Here is a 20,469-nt window from a genome sequence, read left to right as displayed (position 1 = left end):
CTCTTGTTGTTGCTGCTGCTATTTACAAGTTGTTTTCACCCTTGTCTGTTTAACCTTAATAAAATGTTTCCAGATCTGAGTTTTTATTACTGTACATAGACAATTCACAGATCCTCATCTTAAAACCTCATTGAGGTTAGATGGGAGCGATTGGTAGCACATTTAAAAACCAACCAATCTCCCTTAGTTGATTCTAAGGGTTCGGTCACAAATACGCGAATGCGAAGGAAATATATTATTATATAATATATAAGCCACACAACTGAATGTATGCATAAAACACAAACCAGTTGCATAAAGAGATGAGTAAGTAAGGTCATTGGTGAGTGGAAAAAATTGGTTGGCCTCTGAAATCCATCAAAGTTTTTACCTCAGTTTTCACCCCTGTCAGTTTGTTTGTTAATACTGAAAAACAAAAGAAAGGATTTCCATGAAACTTGGTGAAGGGATGTGGTGAGTGTCAGAGAGGACCCCCTTACATTTGTGGTGCAGATCTGGAGCAGGGGGCAGATCCAGGAATTTGTATTTTATGTTGCAAGGCATATTTCAACATGTTCAAAAAATTATTGAGATTATTTTTTAAGAAGTCAAAAGATTGAGCTGAAACAATAAATTGTATGTTTATATATAAATGTCACATGGGTGTGTAAAATCCTGATTGTAAATGTAGTTAACTATTGCTCAGTGTGGTAAATGTCATGATACTAACATTAGCCTACAATTGATATGAACAAAGTGAAAATATTGCATTAAATACGATTCAAGACTAAAGTATTTAACTACTTTAGTAAATGTACTTGAATACTTTCCACCACCAAAATAATCTGATCGGAAAAAAAACAAGCCAACTTGCATAATGACCCCTGCTTGACTTTCATCACAGTTCTTTTACTTCATCTTTGGACAAACGGAGCTTTCCTCTCTCTGGGACACATTGTGTCCCTGCTGAATTCTCCGAGGTAACAGGGAGCGGCTGCAGACTGAAGGAAGTGTGATTAAATCAACTCCTGGGCTCTAGAGGACTGCTGCAGAAAAGTGGTGGATGTGTCTAGACCAAGTGCGCCCCCTGCAGGGGGGTCAGAGCCGTGTATCTGGCCGATGAGGAGGAGGAGGAGGAGGCGTGGGAAGCTGCTCTCCTTTTCAGCTCTCTTGAGATCTGGAGCCAGGATAGTGGATAGCAGCAGCATCCGTACAGGCAGTCGCTCCACACACTCCCCTGTAAGACACGCACAGAGAGGCCTGAACACAGGTGGGAGGCTCGAACAAAAGGTGAACATTTGCATTTAGGTGCATAGAAAGACAGTTTTTTCGCTGATGTACAATGCAGTGGAGTGTTTCATTTCCCTGCGGCACTCATGAGCATCCTTAGTATTAAACAGTATTCATTTAAGTTTCAATTACTCTTAAAAATGTGTCATCAATTTACTACATTCCTTTACAATAAAAAGATCGACGAATTAAGTAAATACGCTACAAACAAAGTGCATGAAGAAGTGAGGTATTTTATGGAATGTGTGTTTGTCAGTGACACAGTAAAGAGTGTCTTGCACCCAAGTCTTTGCTCTTGGCAACAGGAGCCGCGATGCAGATCATGCGAGAGACGTCAAGATGGAAACGCTGGTGGGTGAGGGGTTGAAGAATCCATGAAGTCGTAGCGCCTCAGCAAGAAGGCATGAGTCAGCACTATCAGCTGATATTCGCCTATTATTACTTATATCTCTGCTGAGTCCAAAACTAACATATGTAAGTTTATTTGCGAAAGCTTTCTGCAGAAAGGATCACACAGGCGAGGTGGATGCTGTGAGTGAGATGTCTGTGTGGGTTACGCCCTGACCAAAAAAAAAAAGCAGGGGTGTGAGTGTGTGAATGTATTGTTCTGTGGTTGGAACATATAGTCAGTAAATGTGTGACTTATAGGCTGCCTGCTAAATGTGTTGGAGAGGAAATAGGGTCATGTATGATAAGGCTTCTTATCAGTCAGCTGAGTTCCTAGAACAAAGGATGAACAGAGATCAAGCAGAGTGCAGCATGAGGTCACTATAGAGTTCAGGTGACACAGAAGGATAACAGAATTTTCAGAGTAAGAAGATCCAGGACTTTCATCGCAGATCCAAAGAGCTGCGGTCCGTTTAACACGTGTCCTGATACACACACGCTATACTGGAGAATTGTTGCCTTGGCTTATAAACAACCTACATGCTGGGACTTGTTTCAATAAGAACTAATCTGGCATCTTCCTGTAGCTCATTCTCTGGCAGTATTGACAGCGGCCCACGGCCCACTCCGCCTCCAGAGGAGCCAACATTACCAACCACCTCCTTCTAACATGGCAGCGCTCCAGCCGCCGCCTGCCTGGCCTCCGATCGCCCCCACCTCCTGCCTTATCTCCACTGCCCCGAAAGCTGGTTAGTCCGACGTCAAACTAGCATCTTGGCCTCGATAAGTGCTGTTTGCATGTGGATGTGCAGTGATTGGTGGTGGAGAGCTGATGTCTGTGGCACATGCACACAGAAGCATGGGCCGGGAAGCCTGGGCAGCTTCTTAAAGGTTACCACAACACCTTGCTGTATATTCATTAAGTTATTTATAGTTCTTGGGCAGATATTTTAATTTAATGTCCTGGTTTCACTGCATCCTCAGTCTTAGTTTCATCTGTTGTCACCACACAGATTCAAATCACTGTTTGCATCACTAAAGCAATGCCCAGTCATCACTTGCATCACTGAAACGTGTTATTATCAAAGCGACAGTGGCAATTTTTCAAAGCCCCAGCAGCTCTTTGTTATTGAGGTCCAGACACAATGTGGTTCAAGTTGGTGCCCGGATTTTCCTGTTTCTCACGGAACTGCGAGAAACAGGAAAACATCCCAGGGAAACACATGTTTGAGATGTACCACATGTTGAAGGAAAACCGAATTAATAACTGCAGCAGAAAACAACTGCACACACGGCATAGTACATGTTTTGATCACATTTTCCACAGGGCGAGAACATGGGTCTTCTATGCTCACAATAAACAGATCAATAGAGTGCTGCAGGCTGTATAAACCAACCTGGAGTTTTACATCACCATGCGTATAGAACATTAAATTACCAATGTATTGAAACTGAAATAGTCCGGAGCAACCAATTCAGGGGATAAAATCAGGAAAAAGGCTCTCCAGTAGGCCTACTGGTAAACACTACATCAGAGAATATGCTCTCTTTTCCTTGAGTAGCCCAGCCAGACCATTTTCTATTCCCTGTAAGTTTTGCCCCTATTCAAGATCCAGATCAGTGGATTTTGATGGAAAACAAATCCAGAATAATTAGGGGACTCTCTGTGAGTCTGTGAAGTTTGGTGCTGCTGGACTAAATTGAAGGGGACTGGTGGGCCTTGGGGACAAGTGGAATTTTAGTTTCCCAATTGCTTCTGAAAAACAGTGTCCAACAATCCAGTTCATGAGGCAAAAAATTATGCATTTTTTTTAACTTGTACCTCATCATGTTATTATTATTATTATTCATTACCTGTATACCATATCGTTCCCTGACAGAAGCCCTCATTGCGAGAGAGGCCGGCGGCACACAGCCAATACAGTCCAGCAGAGGCAGGCAGGGACACGCCCCCACCGCACTGGTCACCTTGCAAGTGAATACTGGGAGGCAGCACAGGGCAAAGCAGCCTGAAAGTACACACAAAAATTTGACACCTGTTACTCGGCGCTGATGGTCAGATATAGAGTGAATCCACAAACATGTGTGATGCTGAGTACTTACAGTCCCCTATGTCTTTATGGCACTCACACAGGCCGGTGCTCCACTGACCTGCCTCATGAACCCTGCTCTCCGGCTGGACCTGGACTGCCCGTCGAGACATACCTGAACTGTCCATCCACTGCCACAAATAAATAGATAAAAGAATAATGGAGGCTTGCTATGTACCTTTTTTTTATCATGCAAACATGCCCCAACACAGTCAACAACACATCAGTAATGGTTACTCTTTACTGCCAACACCGTTAATTTGTTTTCCTGCAGCGTCTGTTCCTGCTGACTAAAGCATGAATCATGTTTTCTGTGGTTGGCTTTCAACAACCTAAAGAACAGGTTTAGGGTGAGTGACGGTGATGCGGTGATGAGTGATGTATCCAACAGCTACACCATTAAAAACATATTATTTTAAGTTAAAGTTCTAAAATCTAAAAAGAAAGTGCAAGTTCATTCATTGGCATATTGCATTGCATTTATAAAGCAATGATATAGCTAGTAAATATTATTATTATTAATAATAAAGATAAAATAATCATGTTAATAATTATTATTGATATTGATATGTGCTCTACTCAGTGCCCTTCTAGTAAATAGTCCTTATATGAGAGGTCTATGATATGAAGTCTCTATATCTACAGCTACAGCTCCTCAGTCAACCACAGTTAGAGAGAACTCAAAATGACTGTGACTGATCATCTGCAGGGGTTTTCAACCAGGGGTACGCGGCCCCCTGGTGGTCCGCGACGGCATTGCATGGGGTCCGTGAAATTTGCTTTGATATTTCAACACATTTCCAGATTAATCTTGAATATCGTGAATAATATTTAAAATAAGAAAAATATGTCTAAAATAATATAAAGGTGATGAGGGGAACCTTGAAACCGGCTCGGGGCTAGAAACTGTCAGTAGTTTCCCCCTGTGCATGTGTGTTAAAGGTAGATGTAAAAGAGTGGTTGAGCTAGGTAGAAAAACTCTCAGGAGGTCTTGGAGATGTAGTTTGTATGATTGAAATTTTTATTTTCCCAAAAAGAAGGCCCAAAAGGGCAGAATTAATAATGAAAATATTAAATAAAACAAAAGAGCGAAAAACAAATACTTTGTAATAAGAAAAATAAATTGGCATAATAGCCAAAACCATTAATTGCAATAACAGTGAACTTTACCACGTTCGCTGGTTGAGAAACAATTTCTTAAGAGAGCTCTACACACACACACAACCAACATGGAAAGCCAAATGTTAAAACTTCCTTCTCTCCACTTGCAAGCACACACACACTCACACGTAGGCACATCAGTGGGCTGCGGATTACTTTCTAGTCAGAATTGTGGTCCCTGGGACAAAACCAGTTGAAAACCCCTGATCTACAGGAAACTGGGAAAAGAGAAGAGCGTCCCTCCAGTGAGCTGTTTAGTAAGAACAAGCTTCCACGCCCCCCCGTCAGCTCAAACTCAGAGTAAAGGATAACTGACCTTTTACTCTCTCAGTATGGCTCTGATCCAACCTGCTGCAGTCAGCAGAATGATTTACACCACCTCTGAAGATAGAGTGAAATCTCAATAAGGATAAAAGTCAACCAGGGTTGTTTAGATAAAGAATAGATGACTTACCCGTCTAAGAGTTTAGTTTCCAAAGATCCTTGGAGGAGCAAGTACAGGACGGTTTTGTTATCAACTGTGTTTCACTTTTTCCTGTCCAACTGCCTTCTCAGTTTGACTTTCATGTGTGTGTGTGTGTATGTGCACTCTTTGCTTGACTGCAGTGTTTTGGGTGTAAATATGGAGCCGTTAGATAAGATGGCAAAAACAAGGTGCTCTGTTCCCCTGACTGCTGACCTACAATGTTTTGGATCCTCAGAGTGAGAGATTAGCTGATGACTAACAAGGAATCCCTGACACCAGGAGTTTCAGTCAAGCTATTTGCTTACCTACAGAGGTCAGTGGAAAAGAAGAGTGTTTTGATTTGAGAGTTATTCAGCTGGAGACCCAAAACTGTCAAGCTACAAAAAAAAAAACCACTTAGTCATCACAGAATGTCCTTTTCTTCCAAAAATCATTGAATTTCAAATGGAAGAGCTGTGTTAGGTTCATTAGGACTTTCGGCTTATTACCAGGATAAATCCTATTATAATGTTCATAGTGATGTATGAGAAATACAAATATAAGACATGCACCTCATTTAGTATATCCTGGGTATTTTGGAGAATCATGCAACAGCTTAATGGGAATCAAACCCCTTTGACATGAAAGTCAACTATACCAGAAATAAGAGAAGGAAATGTCGGATACCTCCTGAAAATGTTAACTGCAGCAGCAAAAAAAGTTAATCCATTGTAAGCGGTTGAGACATTGATGATCCTTCAGATATCATATTATATTATATTATGGATGGGTGTCTCTTTAAGTGTTATTTACCTTCCTTTTCTTTTATACATTTATAAGCGTTGTATAAGAAACAGAAATTGCACCTTGAGCAAGGGTTTTCATCACTGAAGCACCATAAAATAATAACCTCCACTTGGATATCTGATGAATGTTTGTGTGTGAACAAAACAAGAGAACGGCCTGGTGGAGGGAATCCGACCTATATCAAGAAAAGCCCCTTCCATAGGGGCTGAAGCTGACACCAGGGATCACACAGGAGATCAACACAGGTGACATTCTTTGTATGTAGAAAGTCGATATCAGTGACAGCAGGACCTGGTTATTAACAATGTAAAATAATAATCATCATGTATATACAGGGATATAAGACAAAGGGAGAAAATACAAAGATTCAAAAGATGCAACATTGTCTTCACTTAAATTTTTTGACAACAAAGTATCAGTGTATGTATTCACCACATATTCCTGTTCCCACGACTAATTCACAAAGAACTCACAACTTTTCCGGATGTGTTTCTTGCTTGCTATAAAAAGCTAAGTTAGGTGGTGTAGCTATGAGAGGTGATACTAGGAGCAGCACACACACTAATCACAGAAATGCAATATTCAGTAGAGGCTTCTTGTCTCCAGAGTTTCATTGCCTAGGTCGTCCTGAGCCATTTGAATCACCAGCACAGGCGTCTGCATCAGCATCAGCCATTGTTTCCAACGTCCTCAATGAATGACACTATATAAGCACTGGTCCTGAGAGGTCCAGGATCGGTTTGGAACAGAACAGGCAGGTTTAGAATGGGCATTGTACTCGTCTGCCCCTGTCATCAATCTCTCTCATGGGTTATAGCATCACTGTGGAAAATGTTTAACCCAAATATCTGACTCACCCCTGTACCTTTGCTTTTTGGTTACACGAAATCTGTCCGATAAAGCTGCACACAGCGGAAAATAACAAGATGTCCTCTATGTGGAAAAATAACGACTTACCCGTCAACCATTTACAGTCTGACCCCCCCGCAGAGATTGACTTATTATTAACAGAGCGGTGTGTCAAAGTTTATATTTTACAAATCAGACACTGCTGCTTAAATAAATGTTGTAAAATATGGAAAGAGCCTGATCTGCAGGCTGATCAGTGGGATTTTGTTTTGATAATGTCTCAACTCTGCATGGGTTTCAGTCATAATATGTTTTATATTTGGAGCTCTTTCAGCGGGTTTAACTTTTTATCGATCAATGTTTTAAAACTGAGACTAAAATCATTCTCAATTTGATTTGTATATAAAGCATTTGCATTTATTTTTATGCAATAGTTAAAAAATGTTCTAGTTAGTGATCTGAACTACAAGAAATTTGAATGTCTCCTGGGCTAAATTCCAGGGGTGGGACCAGGGGGGCACTGGCCCCAACTTAAAAATAAGTTTGGCCCCTAAATTTCCTGTGTCCTGTCAGAAGGCTTGAAAAAAAGAATAGTCACTTACTGACAAAACTTATAATAAATATGACAGTTTGTCACAATTTTTTAAAAGGGTTCAATGATGAGTGCCTATGAATCAAAGCTATAGAGCTAACAGTAAACAAGGAGTGACTCAAATATGTACCTTATTAAACCAGGAATTGTGAATGGACGTCGGACATATACTTGGCCCCTTTGTGCAAAACGTGGCCCCTATTTGGCGCCCAATATAAAGGAATCCATGCTTGTCAGACTGTCAGGGGTATAAATACCAAGTTAATGCCTTATATATGTTACAACTTTTGACTATAAAGAATAACAAAAACAATCCCAAATACCAATATGAATGCACTGTTTACGATGATTTATGATTGATGATTCATATAGTAACTTTCTCTGAATTATTGTTGCATTTAGTTTTTCCAAATTCATCGCCCTCCTATAAACAGCTTTTTGAAACCTAAATATTTTGTTAAATCATCAGTAATATGTGGGTTTGGAAAATTGACAGTATGACCTTGAGTTCGATGATGCTTCGGTTTATATTCTGTGTCTCCTACTGAGATAAGAGAAGCAAGATCGTTTTCGTCTTTTAAATCTCCTTTCAAAGTAGTTATGTTTTTATTTATGCTTGACATATATTACGTACAACTTCATTTGATTCCCCTCTGTTTTACGACCTGATTATCGTTGATTGTCGCTAGTCATGGTTCTGCTTTAGCTTTGTTAAAAAAAAGAAAGCTTTATAAAATAAGTTTCTGGTTATTATTTAAAGTGTGGGAACTTGAGCGGCATTTTACATGAAGACGCACATGGATTATGTATGCTTGGGGGGTGGGAGGGGATAATCCAGTCACGCTTCTCATTGGCTGACGCCGAAGTCACTCTCGCGCATGACCGCCGGTGCGTAATTACGCGGCGCGCCTTCCAAAAACTTTGGCACACCTCCGCTGCAATAACCCGAGGTGTCAGCACTGTCGCTATCATCAGCCCCGGCGGTGACGTGCACATGCCGCCGTGAGTCAGGACACAATGCGAGGAAATCCCCGAGGCCGAGAACACGACGAGAGGTCCCTTTAAATCGACGCTTCCTCGGTGTGGTGCCAGGAGAGAGAGAGAGAGCGAGCGAGACAGAGCGAGAGAGAGAGAGAGAGAGAGAGAGCGAGAGAGCTCCGATAAACAACAACACAGTTCTCCGAGCAGCGTTTGGCGGATCCAGCTCTGAACTGCGGCCTCAGCGAGAAAGAGGTGAGGTCGTGTTTATCACGTTTAACTGCGTTTTGTTAAGGACCCGACAGGAAGCGATCGGGTGCAGCTGTTTTTGTCAGCGGGGGAAGAAAAGGGGTTTTTAACCGTGGACACGTTACTGTGGCGCCGCGCTGCTGTGAATGTCAGGGAAACATTGGCTTCACCTGTTCGAGGAAAGCACACATCGTTTATTTCAATGTAAACAAGTGTTGGTGCGCAGCGGCCACCGAGCCCCCTGACGCAGGAGCGCCATTTGTGACGGACGTGTTTGCTTCCATTCACAGGCACGGAGGACTTTCTCCCTCTCGCTCCCCAGCGGGTTGTCGTGCTGTCCATACATTCGTTGTTCGATGCCATTGCGGAAGTGAGCGGCTCCACAGACACGACGCAGCGACGCCTGGAGTGGGAGGACATCTAGCGGCCGATCAGGAGAGGAGCCGTGCGGCGGAGATGTACGGAGCTTCAGGTATCCCCGAGCTCATCCCGCCCGCTGGGCCGCCCCGGCAGCCCGGCGCGGCAGGCCAGTACAACCCGGGACACCCCCAGGTCAACGGGCATGGCGGCGGGTCCAACCCGCAGAGACTCGGACAGAGGGCGCCCAAACTGGGCCAGATCGGTCGGTCCAAGAAAGGTGAGTGAGGTCCCTTTGGGTTGGACAGGTGCCGGAGACTGCAGCTTTATATAAGATACACAAGATGAGTTCAGCAGCTGCACACATATAGAATGTTATTATAAATAACAACGATAAGTATCAATAGACCTGTTTTTCATTCGTTCTTTTCTCTTTTTTAATTTTTAATTTTCTTGATTATTCATTGTTTTTTTCTCAGAATCCCCCCCTTAATTTGTAAGATTATTGTTGTAAAGATTAGAGCATTACTTTACTAATACATTTATTGTCACAGTCGTTAGATTATTAATATAGTTATAGGATCTGTATTATAAGCATTGTTATTCTATTCCATTTTCTTGAACCTCCCTCCTAATGCTCTCCGCAGATTATAATCAAACCACAGAACATCAAATACACACAGTTTTATTCAGTTATTTTTTGCATATGCAACGTTTGCTGCAGAAACGAACAGACCATTTAGAGGAGAACACATTTGAAACGTACTTCCACGAGCTGCCTATTCCCAGGGATTAAGATTGAAGATAGAAGTTGGATTTCTTCTTTTTTTGAAGATGAAGAAGAATATTGCAATGTTAATAATACAGCCAAGGGTGTGCAGGTATCACATAAATGTCATCTCTAAACCCTTATTGTAATTTGAAAATTGTAAAATCTTCCAAGCAATAGTTCTTTGGAAGCGTCATTCTCCATTTTCTCTTCTCTCTGAGAGTTAAAGTAGAAAATGTATATCAGGTATATGTTGATTAATGTGAAACTAAAGCAGGCTTGATGTCTTAATGTGGATCAAATAGATTCACTGTATCTACGCTCCTGTTTGACTCTTGGTCCCGCAGAGTCGCCCCTCGCTGACCTTTCGACCTTTTTCCCTCCTCAGTGGATTTGGACGACGAAGACGTGGACGACATCATGAACAACAACGGGCAGTGTCCCGTCTCCCTCTCTCCCATCTCCTAAACTTCACCGCGAAGTGCCAAAAAAAAGAAAAAAAGAGTGAAGCAGCCCCCCCCCACCCACCTCAGCGGGAGAGACTCCAAACCTCCACGTCGGCCGATCTTGGCCTCGATCGCGTCAAGTGTCCTACTGGAAGTGTCTGATGGCTCAGCGCGGCACAAAGAGCGGCTCGTTTAGCGCCGGCCGAAGCCTCTGATTGTATATAGTGTTTATTTAACTTTGGTCATACTGTGAAGTAATTGTATTGCATCCGCACACACACAAACACACACACATATAGACTATCAGGATTATGAGTGGGATGTGGAGGAGAGCGTGTATATTTTTTTCAGAGCTTCTCAGAAAAAGGGCTACATTTCTAAAGTTGCACTGAGCAGGCCGGTGAGAGGACGAGCGGCGTCTCGCCTGAATGTTCACCGGCCGGGGTTACTGATTTGTACGGCGGGGGGGGGGGGGGGGGTAACACACGCCTGTTAATGTGTATCACGCAGGTAAAACATTAAGCTTTGGTTGTGCAATGACTATCCTTCTCTACTCTCACACTGATGCAAGCGCTGTACTATTTTTCCAGTGGATGAAAGCTCGCTATTTATAAAAGATGAAGAAGAAGAAGAAGAAAACGACTACTGCTAATTATTTAAACCAACTGAGACACTTTCTCGTGTTGTTATGGCTTCTTCGTTCTCGCTTCTGGACGGATACTGCTTATCCGTTCCCGTGCGACTTGAGATTTTACTATGTTTTCCAAATGGTGCACTTTGTGGGAATGCCTGTTATGTGCAGTGACATGTTGCAGAATTCTATGCATGGAGTCTGTGCAAAGCATCAGTGACCGGTTCTCCTGCTGCCAAGGGCTAGCTGTGTGTGGGCAGGGTTTCAGACCACGCCACAGTTTTGGCTCTTTTTAGATGGCGCTGAGTCGCTGGAGCTGGATCTGCAGACTCAGCGGTTAAATATCACAAACAACAACACAAGGTTGTGTTTTTGTTTCCGACGCCGGGGTTTCCCAGTAGTCGGCTGCACCTATGTGATAACAGGTCATGGAAATTCCTCAATGTTTGGAAGAAAAAAAATAGCCGGATGCCAAATTATATGTAATATATTTACAACAGATGATTGTTGAGCTGCTCCTACTGGGCGTCATAGGGAATTGCAGGTTCAGGTTGACTGTTTGAAGATTAGGTCAACCGTCGCTTTACAATTGCTGTATGGGATCCTGACAGCAAGCAGCCTAGGATTAGCTCGTGTTGCTGAGACAATCTCAACCTTGATTTATATTTTTAAATGGTGATTGCAGTGGACCTCGGAGTGACATAATGTCTGTAAAGGATCAGGCTGATGTCGCGTTACTTGGTTGACTGTGGAATTGTTACTAGTTCACTTTGCGTGGCGGAAGCGCTGCGTTCTACTCACTCAGCTTCTTCTCCGACTCGGAGGTCGTCGTTCAGGATTTTTTCGCGGCCGCCGTTTGCATGGAACCGGCCGACGTCTCGTGAAGCGATCTCGCGAAATATATAAAGACAAATCTTCGTGGTATCTTTGCAATTTTGTGTTATGTTAAGTGAATGTACTTAAACATGGCTGATTTGCAAGTTTTTTTTCTCTCTGTTGTTCTGATGCACTTTTGTCCGTTGTGTTCTGAAACAGCGAAATGCAGTGATTGATACTTAAAAATGCATCTACCTGACTTGTAATTTTTGTGTTATGATTCTTTTTACTATCACACAACTATCACATCTGCTACCTTATCATAGAATCAAATGTTTTCAAGACCATTAACCAATTTAATTATCCAGTAAAAATCTACCATTTCCCTTTATATTAATTTACATATTCCAACTTTAATTTTTTGATTCATACTTTAAAAATTTTTAATTTACTGCATTCTGTAGCATTGACACTGAATTAAAAACAAAAATAATAGGGTGAATTTCTGTGAAATGAAAGTAAATGAAAAAAAGAACTTACCGCCTTCAGCCAAGGCAATTTGCAGCAAGCCAAATAATTTAATGCAAGGTGATTTTGAAATCATTCTCTTAATTCTACCAGAAGGAAATTTGTGATACTTCCCCCAAGGAGATAATCTTTTGTCTGCATGTGTCTGTTTATGATCAGGTTTACACAAAGACTACTTTGCTGAATATTATGAAATTAGGGGAGATGTGGGTTATGACCCAAGGAAGATGCCATTTGTTTGGATCTGAATAACTTTCTTTAACATTGCGAAACAGGGCAATATCTCTGAGAATAATTCATGGATCTTTATTTAAAAAAGCTTAAAAGAACTTTATTAATAGGGTGTGCAATTTGGTGAAGTCCAAAACACAAATCCAGATATAGAGAAATTAATTTATCTTTTCACAAGGGGATTTTCGGGTTTTAGCAGAGGTATTTCTCTACTGAGTGTCATTCTAGTGAATCACAGTTTGACCACAACTCGAGTACCAATGTTGCAATGTCTTTATTATATAAGTTCTGTTGTACATGTTAAAAATGTTCTTTCATTCCTTTTTTTGCATGACACCATTACCTAATGGATGAGCCAAGAGTATAAAACTATGACATTAAAAAAACAGCAGACACTGTTCAGAGCACAACACGTCTTAACAAACACATGACAGCTACAAAAAAGGGCCACAGTGAACTACCGATTATGTAAATCTACACATGAGCCAAAAAAACCTACAAAATAAATAGAGGCAATTTATTCCCATGGTGGCAAATATGGATTCTGTGACTGCGCGATGAAATATTTTGTCGCTGAGCCGGGTTTGTAACATACCGGTATGAAGAGGTGTGGGGCCTGTAGTGTAGTGTAGTGTAGTGTAGTGAGTGTTGTCGTAAAAAAAGGCCTGTGTGCTACGCTCACCCAACAGAGTGAGCCCCGTGTGTGAAGTCGCACCCTGCTCAGCGCAAAAAGCTATTTTAGAACCACCACCGGTTAATATAAAACACTGCATTGTCAGCCTGCACCTCTGTTGTACAGACCCCCCCACCCCCCTCTCCTGATTCACAGCCCAAACACCAAACTGGAATTGATTACTTTCAATTACATGGCAACCGCTAATACACGCTGGGTCTGACACGGACGTGCAATGGTTGGCCGCAATCCACGCTTTAGGCTACAGGAGTTTCCACCCTGAGGGTTGTCTATTAAGTCAGGGGATCCAATTATAATGTGTTTGCGAGGCCCACTTGTAAACAATTGTGGAATGTGTGCACGGGGTGTGAGACATTGTTCGTTGGAATAAGTTGGACTGCTGAGTGATAATTGGGGGGGGGGGGGGGGTTGTTATCAAAGGCCTGAAAGGAAAGGAAAATAAATGTCCCATTTTTGTAACGCTTTGCATCTGTGATTCACAACTTCAGTTTGACTCCTCGCCGATGCTGCATCAAGGTGGGGGTGTTGATGGGGGTGGGGGGGCTTCTTTGTCTGAGTCCCACCGCAGAGAAGAGGACAGGGGGCGCTCTCAGACGTATTCCTTCGTGCCGCTCTGCGCACCGGAGCGGGAGCTGGCCATGGACGGATATTTGGAGACCTGCTTCTTTCTCGGACAGGAGGCGGCCATCATGGCCCCGCCGAGGACGTCCAGGAGGGAGCCCCCCCACGCGATGAAGATGGCTGCGCCGAACTCGAACCTGTCGGAGATGAGGCGAGAAAAGAAAGAGCGATGCTACGTTGAAAAAATTATACTTATACAGGAAGAGTATGAAGAGTAACCTATTTATTCAATCTGGTCCCTCAAGTGTTTTACATTATCATTATCTACATTATATCAATTATATATTGTGTTGATCCCTGATTAATTTATCTATAAACTATTATTGTAACGACTGTTCTGATTAATCTGTTAAAAAACAATTTATCATCATATGACAATATGTGAAGTATAGTAACAAATGCAGTAAAGTACATACAACATTATAGTGTCTGTACAATACATTCAAACTTAAAGGAATAGTTCAGCATTTTGGATAATACTTGTTTTCTATCTGCAAAATGTTGGATCTCACGTCTATATCTGTAAAGTATATAGATATGTATATATGGAACTTTCTTTATGAGTCAAGCAATTAGTTTTAACACGCATTGTTATTGTAATCTTTAAACTAAGCTAAGATACCCGTCAGTTGTGTGTAGCTTCATATTTCACAGACGGATGTGATCGTGGTAATTATCTTCTGTATATACAGTTACTGGTTACTCACTTGGTGTTGACAGGAGTGTATGGGTTGTAGAAAGCCCGGATCACATTATGAGCAAACCAGGAGCACGCTACGATGGCACAAAGCCCTGAGAGGAGAGAAAGTCAACCGTCAATCAGTCCGTCGTCCAATCCTGAAAGATCAGACATACTTTTAATTCCCCTTTGTAGTCACCAGGTAGCTATGGACTACAGCACAGTTAGCTTTCAGTGTTCCTGGTCTCTTCAGAGCCAGTTTGACCCTTTGGTTTGAATCCGGAGAGAAGTGGTCTCATTCAGTCTTGTGACCTCTGGGGGGCCGGGGCAGAGGAGTGGGAGGAAAGCTGTCTGGACTCGGGATCAAACTTCCTCCCACATGTTGTGTGATGTCCAGGAGATCAAAGCCACTCTGTGATGGCGAGGTGAGTCAGGATGAAATATCTTACAACTGGGGCCGTGTCATCACTGGAACCAGACATGAAACTGTCAAGTATTTCAGCTGTTCACGAGGTCTGAGGCTTTACTTCACAGGCTTCACTGAAAGGTCCGATGAGTATGAACAAGAGGCTTAGCCCGAGTTGAGAATAAGTCAAAATGATTTTCTTTGATTGCTAACTTTAGGGGGAATTCACATTCACACCTGACATGAAAAAGTGTGTGCAACAGGGTGGATATCTAGCTCACTTTCACACTAGTTGTTGGCTCACTGCTTGGGAGGGGTTTTGTGTGTGTGTGTGTGTGTGTGTGTGTGTGTGTTTAGCTATGTCCGAAATCACTCACTTATCACTATACAGTCCACTATACCATGGGCTGACCATTTTTTAGTGGTGTCTGAATGTTAAGTGAAATTTTGTATTGTCTATATGGTGCACTCATTGTTTCCCATGATGCCTCATGAACAATTTTCTACAACTTCTGGTCACTACCAAGCAATATGTACCATCATGCACTGCGCTCGCAGCAGAGACGAGGAGCAAATGTGAATTCAAGCATAGTTTGATTCCTAAAAGGTATAATACAAAGTGTAAATAATTTTGTTAACATGAGACACAGCCTGTGACTGTGAGACTAAATTAATATTTAAAGGGGCTCTCACCTCAACTATGCAGTGTGCCTGTAGGATGCTTGTAGGATTCAAGTGAATATCTGTAAAGAGGTCCCTCGTTCCCCTCATGTTTTCTGCAGGCCAGGGTGAATGTGCCGCAGTTTTAAGACAGAGTTCAACATGGCTCCTTGAAGAGCCATGTTGAATATCTACCGTGAGGACTGTGAGGAAGCAACCGACCTGTGGTGCAGCTGACCCTTGGCGTTCACAGGATTTCAAGGAGAGTCTTTTTTTCTCCAAGTAAGCCGCTCTCAGACATGCACTGAACTGGAGAAAGGGGCTGGGTGTCAGAATGCAACCGTCCAATTGAGAGGCTGCAGACTTTTCTGAGGGGTTTCTCCGACCGGCCCCTTGGGAGTAACTCTGGATAACGTGGGAATCTGTTGCTCCACCCCTCACCTGACTGCCCCTGAGATTTCTGTGTTGTTGTGAAAAATCTCCTGCTGCTTAATATGCCACAAGCTCAGATGCTTAGCCCTCATTTTAGTGTGGTGTCCCATGGTTTTATTATTTATTAAATAAAATGAGCTCTTAAACTTATCCAGTTGTCTTTAACCCTTTGCTGAGAGGGGTTAGTAAATGAACCTTACACGTACTGTAGATCACTGCAGTGGCCGTGTTACATGTGGAAACTTATCGGTAAAAAATGTAATAAAAGGAGCATGCCCCTCCTCACCGCCCACGAGGAGGATGATGCCCCCTGTCATGGCGATGCGGGACTTGCGCAGTTTGTTGGCCCCTCCACAGGTGGTGCACTTCATTCCCATGCAGGCCACGCCCAACCCTGCGATTGACACGATGATGCCAACTATCATCAGGGCACGAGTGGCCTGAAGCGAACCTGGGGGAGACGGAGAAAGAGGGGGGGAATGGTTATCATTTTTATAAGAGGAGTACAGTAAATGTGTGCTCTGTCGCGAAGTGGAATGTGGGAAGGAGCTCATCAAGTCCAATATTGAATCCTGTTTGCAAAGTGCAAACGTGAGATGTAGAAAAACAATGAGGAATGACTAATAAACTGTCCTATCAAAGAAGCTTTATGAGTGTGTGCCGAGGCTGTGAATTACATTCATAGAAGCCTTTCAGGACACTTTAATGTGAGCTTTTCCTGGAAGAGAAACCATGGGATACACACTGTCACACATTGGCACACACAAACACTCTGTGTTCCACTGTCTCCCCCCCCCCCCATCTGTGGCTGTTTGAGAGGTGGAGGCCGGCTCTGCCATGACTGTGAGGATCCCAGGATCATCATCCGTCAGCACCCCCCCCTTCCCCCTCCCCCGCTTCACACTGTAAACCTACCGCGAGGGTGCCCCACTACCCCCACCACCACCACCACCCTCCGTCCACCTAGAACCAGTCTGTGCCAGTCTAGGCCATCCCTGCCCTGTCCAAACAAACAAAACCCTCCAGCAGCGAGGGAGGGATTGAGGGATGGGTAGAGAGACACTGAGGGGAAGAGGATGTAGAAGAGAGAGCGAGAGAGGGAAGAGGGAGAACTCTATAAAGCCGAGGGAACGGGAAACAAAAGGGTGGATTAAATGGCAAACGCAGATTCTGAGCAGGATGGGCACAGTCGCAGACAACTGAATGACTTGAGTTTATCCAATCATGGGTAATGAACCCCTTCAAAACTGAGCTGTGGGCCCCCACTTTGTTTGAATTCAGCAATCTGCACCATAAGAACATGTATGAGGCCCCTGTACCTTCACCTTGTATGAATCAGATTATCTCACACAGACAAAGGGTCAGACACCAAAGGCTGTTTGATCATATTTCCTGTTTGTTATCCAGCTCATTAATAAGCCTACTGTATTCAGTCAACATAAGGCAATCAGTGAATCAGAATCCACCAGATATGCTGTGATTCCATCAGCCGGATCGTATACATCAGCCGACAAAGTTTTTGTTTTAAATGATGTTTGCAAAGAAAGTATAGTATTTGTCCATAGATGGAACTCTAATTTACTCCAGAGACTTTGATGACCTCCATCATTGTCAGTCAGCAAATTAGGTGTAACGTAGTTATCGCCGCCCGGCCGGTGGGCACGTCTCCTTGAATAACCGTCATTAATCAAAAATAAATCATAGTGATGGTTTGTGTCCAGCAGATAGTTGTGATGCCTGCGCGCTCTGTGGTTTGGTTACCATGGCCACCGTGTTGACACAGATTATTTTTGGCAACATCTTTTGCAACAATTGCCGCGGTGTTTTATTTAATACAGAGATTCTGGTGAAGCAGAGCTGCAGCTTGTTGTTTGGGAAGATAAGATAAAATCCGCATAATTGATCCCACGCTGGGGAAATTCACTGGTTTAAGCAGCGGAGAGTGTTTAACACAAAATAGAAATAAGAACAGGCAATAAATTAAAATAGTTTTTTTTCTTCGGCGCCCATCCAGAAGAATGCTGCTTGGTTCATGTGTCACCTTGTTTGTGTTTTAACAGGTGGGAGGAAGGTTTCCTTGAGTTTTCCTCAACTTTTTAACCCTCATCACTTCTTTTTCCCACCTCCCCCCTGTTTAGCTGCCTCTATGAAAGGACGCCTAATAGAGGAGAAGACAATGTGCACACTGTATCTGCTGGTGATAGCAGTTGATGGCAATTATGGGATGTGATGAGCAGATTGCACCCTGAGGCTGTGAAGCTGATCAGTAAAAACCGTGTGGTTCACAGGGGGCTTTTAAATGAAGGACGGGTGGAGGAGGAGGACGAGACTCTGCGCTTTGACGCCACTTTAATGGAATCAAATAATAAAACAAAAGAAGAAGTAAGCACATGGAGGCACAGATGAAGTCAGATTGAGTCCTACTCACTGTCCAGCTGCAGGATGGAGTCGTAGATCTTGCACTGGAGCTGCCCGGTGCTCTGGAAGGCGCAGGACATCCACAGTCCCTGGTACATGGCCACAGCCGTGATTATGTTGTCCCCGATGTAGGCGGACATCTTCCACTGCGGCAGAACGGTCCCGATGATCAGCCCCACGACGCCAATGAGAGACAGGAAGAATCCCAGCAGCTGGATACCGGAGTTGGCCATCGTAAAAAAAAAAAATCAACTTTCCCCCCCTCTAAAAAATTAAATTATGCGGCTGCGCACGAATCAGCCTCCGCAAGTTAGAGACCTCCACGGATGCAACGCTCCCAAGTTCTGATAACGGTCGTTAAAGGATGCTGCTGATGCGGTGTCCGTGTGGCTCCCGAGGTGTGTGCCGGGGGTCTTGAGTCGGGGATGGGCTTCCAAGATGTGGCTGATGGTGTGAAGTGGGTGTGTAATTGTCATGCCTGCTGATGCATGGAGCTGCGAGCCCCTGGAGTTGCTGCTGGGAAATGTCCCCACACGTGTTTCTAGCAACAGCAACAGGTTGTTGTTGTTGTTGTAGTCACCGTTCATGGCCGTTCTAAACGCATGCAGAAGACTTTATTTTGAAATTCTTTATTTTTAAACAAGACTTTTCTTGTGCCAAGATGCATTTTGGGGGTAATTTGTTAAATATATAACAAGTTATTTTTGCGTTTGCTATGTTGAATATTCACATTGACAAAGGCTATATGACAGTCCCCTTGTGAAATACACATTTAACTTCACCTGGTCCAGATTTTTATTTGCACCAAAGTGCGCACACTCAAAAATAGCAACCCCTAAACATGCCTGATATTATTTGGTTCTCTTGTTGAGAAATTAACAACAGTTAAAAACTTCAGGATGCAGATCTGCATCCAAATTCAATGGCTTCTACCTCACGTCATGCCCCCCACCCCCACACAAATTCATGCAGACGTAAACATAACCATCTTACTATATAGCACAGGAGCACATACCTCCTCAAAGCCCCAGAACCCCTTGTTAAAATACATTGAAATGGATTATTGTTTGCAGTCCCCTAAAAAGGAATAATGATTCGTGAATTATTCTCGAAGAAATCAATCCACATGTTAAAAAAAATTCATATCTCAACACGAAAAAGTCCCTGGATTCGCCTGCTGATGTTGACCTGCACCTAAATTTAAGAAGATCTTCCTTGGGTCATGCCCCACCCCTCTGCAAAATTCCATGGAAATTGGTGGAGTAGTTTTTGCGTTATTCTGGTAACATACAAACAAATGCAGATACAAACATAACCTCCTTGGTGACTAGAATAGAACTGCACCACTTTGTACTCACTCATATAAATAACAGTCTCCTTAATGTTTCTGGTAGTTTTGATTAAGACCCATGAATTATTTCAGGGGAAATTGGAGAAATTGTCCAAAAACAGCACTTGCGATGTTCAAGAAAGTGAAAATACAAGTGAGTGTGTGTGTTTGTGTGTGTGTGTGTGTGTGTGTGTGTCTGTGTGTGTGTCTGTTTGTGCGTGAGAATACAGTAGACACACACAGTATACAGTCATCCCTGAGCCAGGCCTGAGCTGTAACTCAGCTCCACGTCTCTGCACAAAGTCCTGAACTCCTATAACTGATCATCAATCACACGCTGCTGACAAACTCTGAGCAGATTCACGACCTCTGTTTCCAGTGAGGTGATAATGAGGTGCTGTAAACTGCCGGAGGAGAACACGGAGATTTTAATGTAGAAAACGCATCTAGTCACGGGAATGTCGCCTATAAATAGGAAATTACATTGAAGTAAGATATCTGTAAAAACGAGAAAACTTGAAATTGCTCAGCTTACTGCTACTCTTGAATAAAGGAAACATAGGATATTTAAAGGAAACGTAAACCCAGCAAATTCCTTGCTGCCTTTAACATTTCAGTTTTATT

General features: G+C 43.0%; 3 protein-coding genes across 6 annotated transcripts; 1 reads left to right on the top strand and 2 right to left on the bottom strand.

Annotated features, from left to right (window-relative positions):
- Positions 1–1,042: 1,042 nt before the first annotated feature.
- Positions 1,043–7,086, bottom strand: LOC128429858 (cornifelin homolog B). 4 transcript variants are annotated; one of them, XM_053415705.1, is made up of 5 exons: positions 5,362–6,221; positions 5,224–5,288; positions 3,760–3,877; positions 3,511–3,665; positions 1,043–1,216 (listed from the first exon to the last, which is right to left on the bottom strand). In XM_053415705.1, exons 3-5 carry the CDS (start codon positions 3,872–3,874, stop codon positions 1,049–1,051), a joined length of 438 nt encoding a protein of 145 aa, XP_053271680.1. In that variant the 5' UTR covers positions 3,875–3,877; positions 5,224–5,288; positions 5,362–6,221; the 3' UTR covers positions 1,043–1,048. The 4 variants fall into 4 exon arrangements, with proteins under 4 accessions (XP_053271680.1, XP_053271682.1, XP_053271681.1 ...); XM_053415707.1 differs by lacking the exons at positions 5,224–5,288; positions 5,362–6,221 and adding an exon at positions 7,025–7,086; XM_053415706.1 differs by lacking the exons at positions 5,224–5,288; positions 5,362–6,221 and adding an exon at positions 7,017–7,085.
- Positions 7,087–8,511: 1,425 nt separating this feature from the next.
- Positions 8,512–12,105, top strand: si:dkey-112a7.4 (uncharacterized). The gene is made up of 3 exons (XM_053415708.1): positions 8,512–8,833; positions 9,118–9,464; positions 10,342–12,105. Exons 2-3 carry the CDS (start codon positions 9,284–9,286, stop codon positions 10,419–10,421), a joined length of 261 nt encoding a protein of 86 aa, XP_053271683.1. The 5' UTR covers positions 8,512–8,833; positions 9,118–9,283; the 3' UTR covers positions 10,422–12,105.
- A 1,783-nt stretch (positions 12,106–13,888) lies between these two features.
- Positions 13,889–18,748, bottom strand: cldn7a (claudin 7a). The gene is made up of 4 exons (XM_053415701.1): positions 18,526–18,748; positions 16,384–16,548; positions 14,628–14,712; positions 13,889–14,057 (listed from the first exon to the last, which is right to left on the bottom strand). Exons 1-4 carry the CDS (start codon positions 18,746–18,748, stop codon positions 13,889–13,891), a joined length of 642 nt encoding a protein of 213 aa, XP_053271676.1.
- Positions 18,749–20,469: the final 1,721 nt, after the last annotated feature.

The sequence above is a fragment of the Pleuronectes platessa genome, chromosome 23 (assembly GCF_947347685.1).
Source record: "Pleuronectes platessa chromosome 23, fPlePla1.1, whole genome shotgun sequence".
Taxonomy (NCBI): domain Eukaryota; kingdom Metazoa; phylum Chordata; class Actinopteri; order Pleuronectiformes; family Pleuronectidae; genus Pleuronectes; species Pleuronectes platessa.
This window is presented reverse-complemented; position numbering and strand designations above follow the sequence as displayed.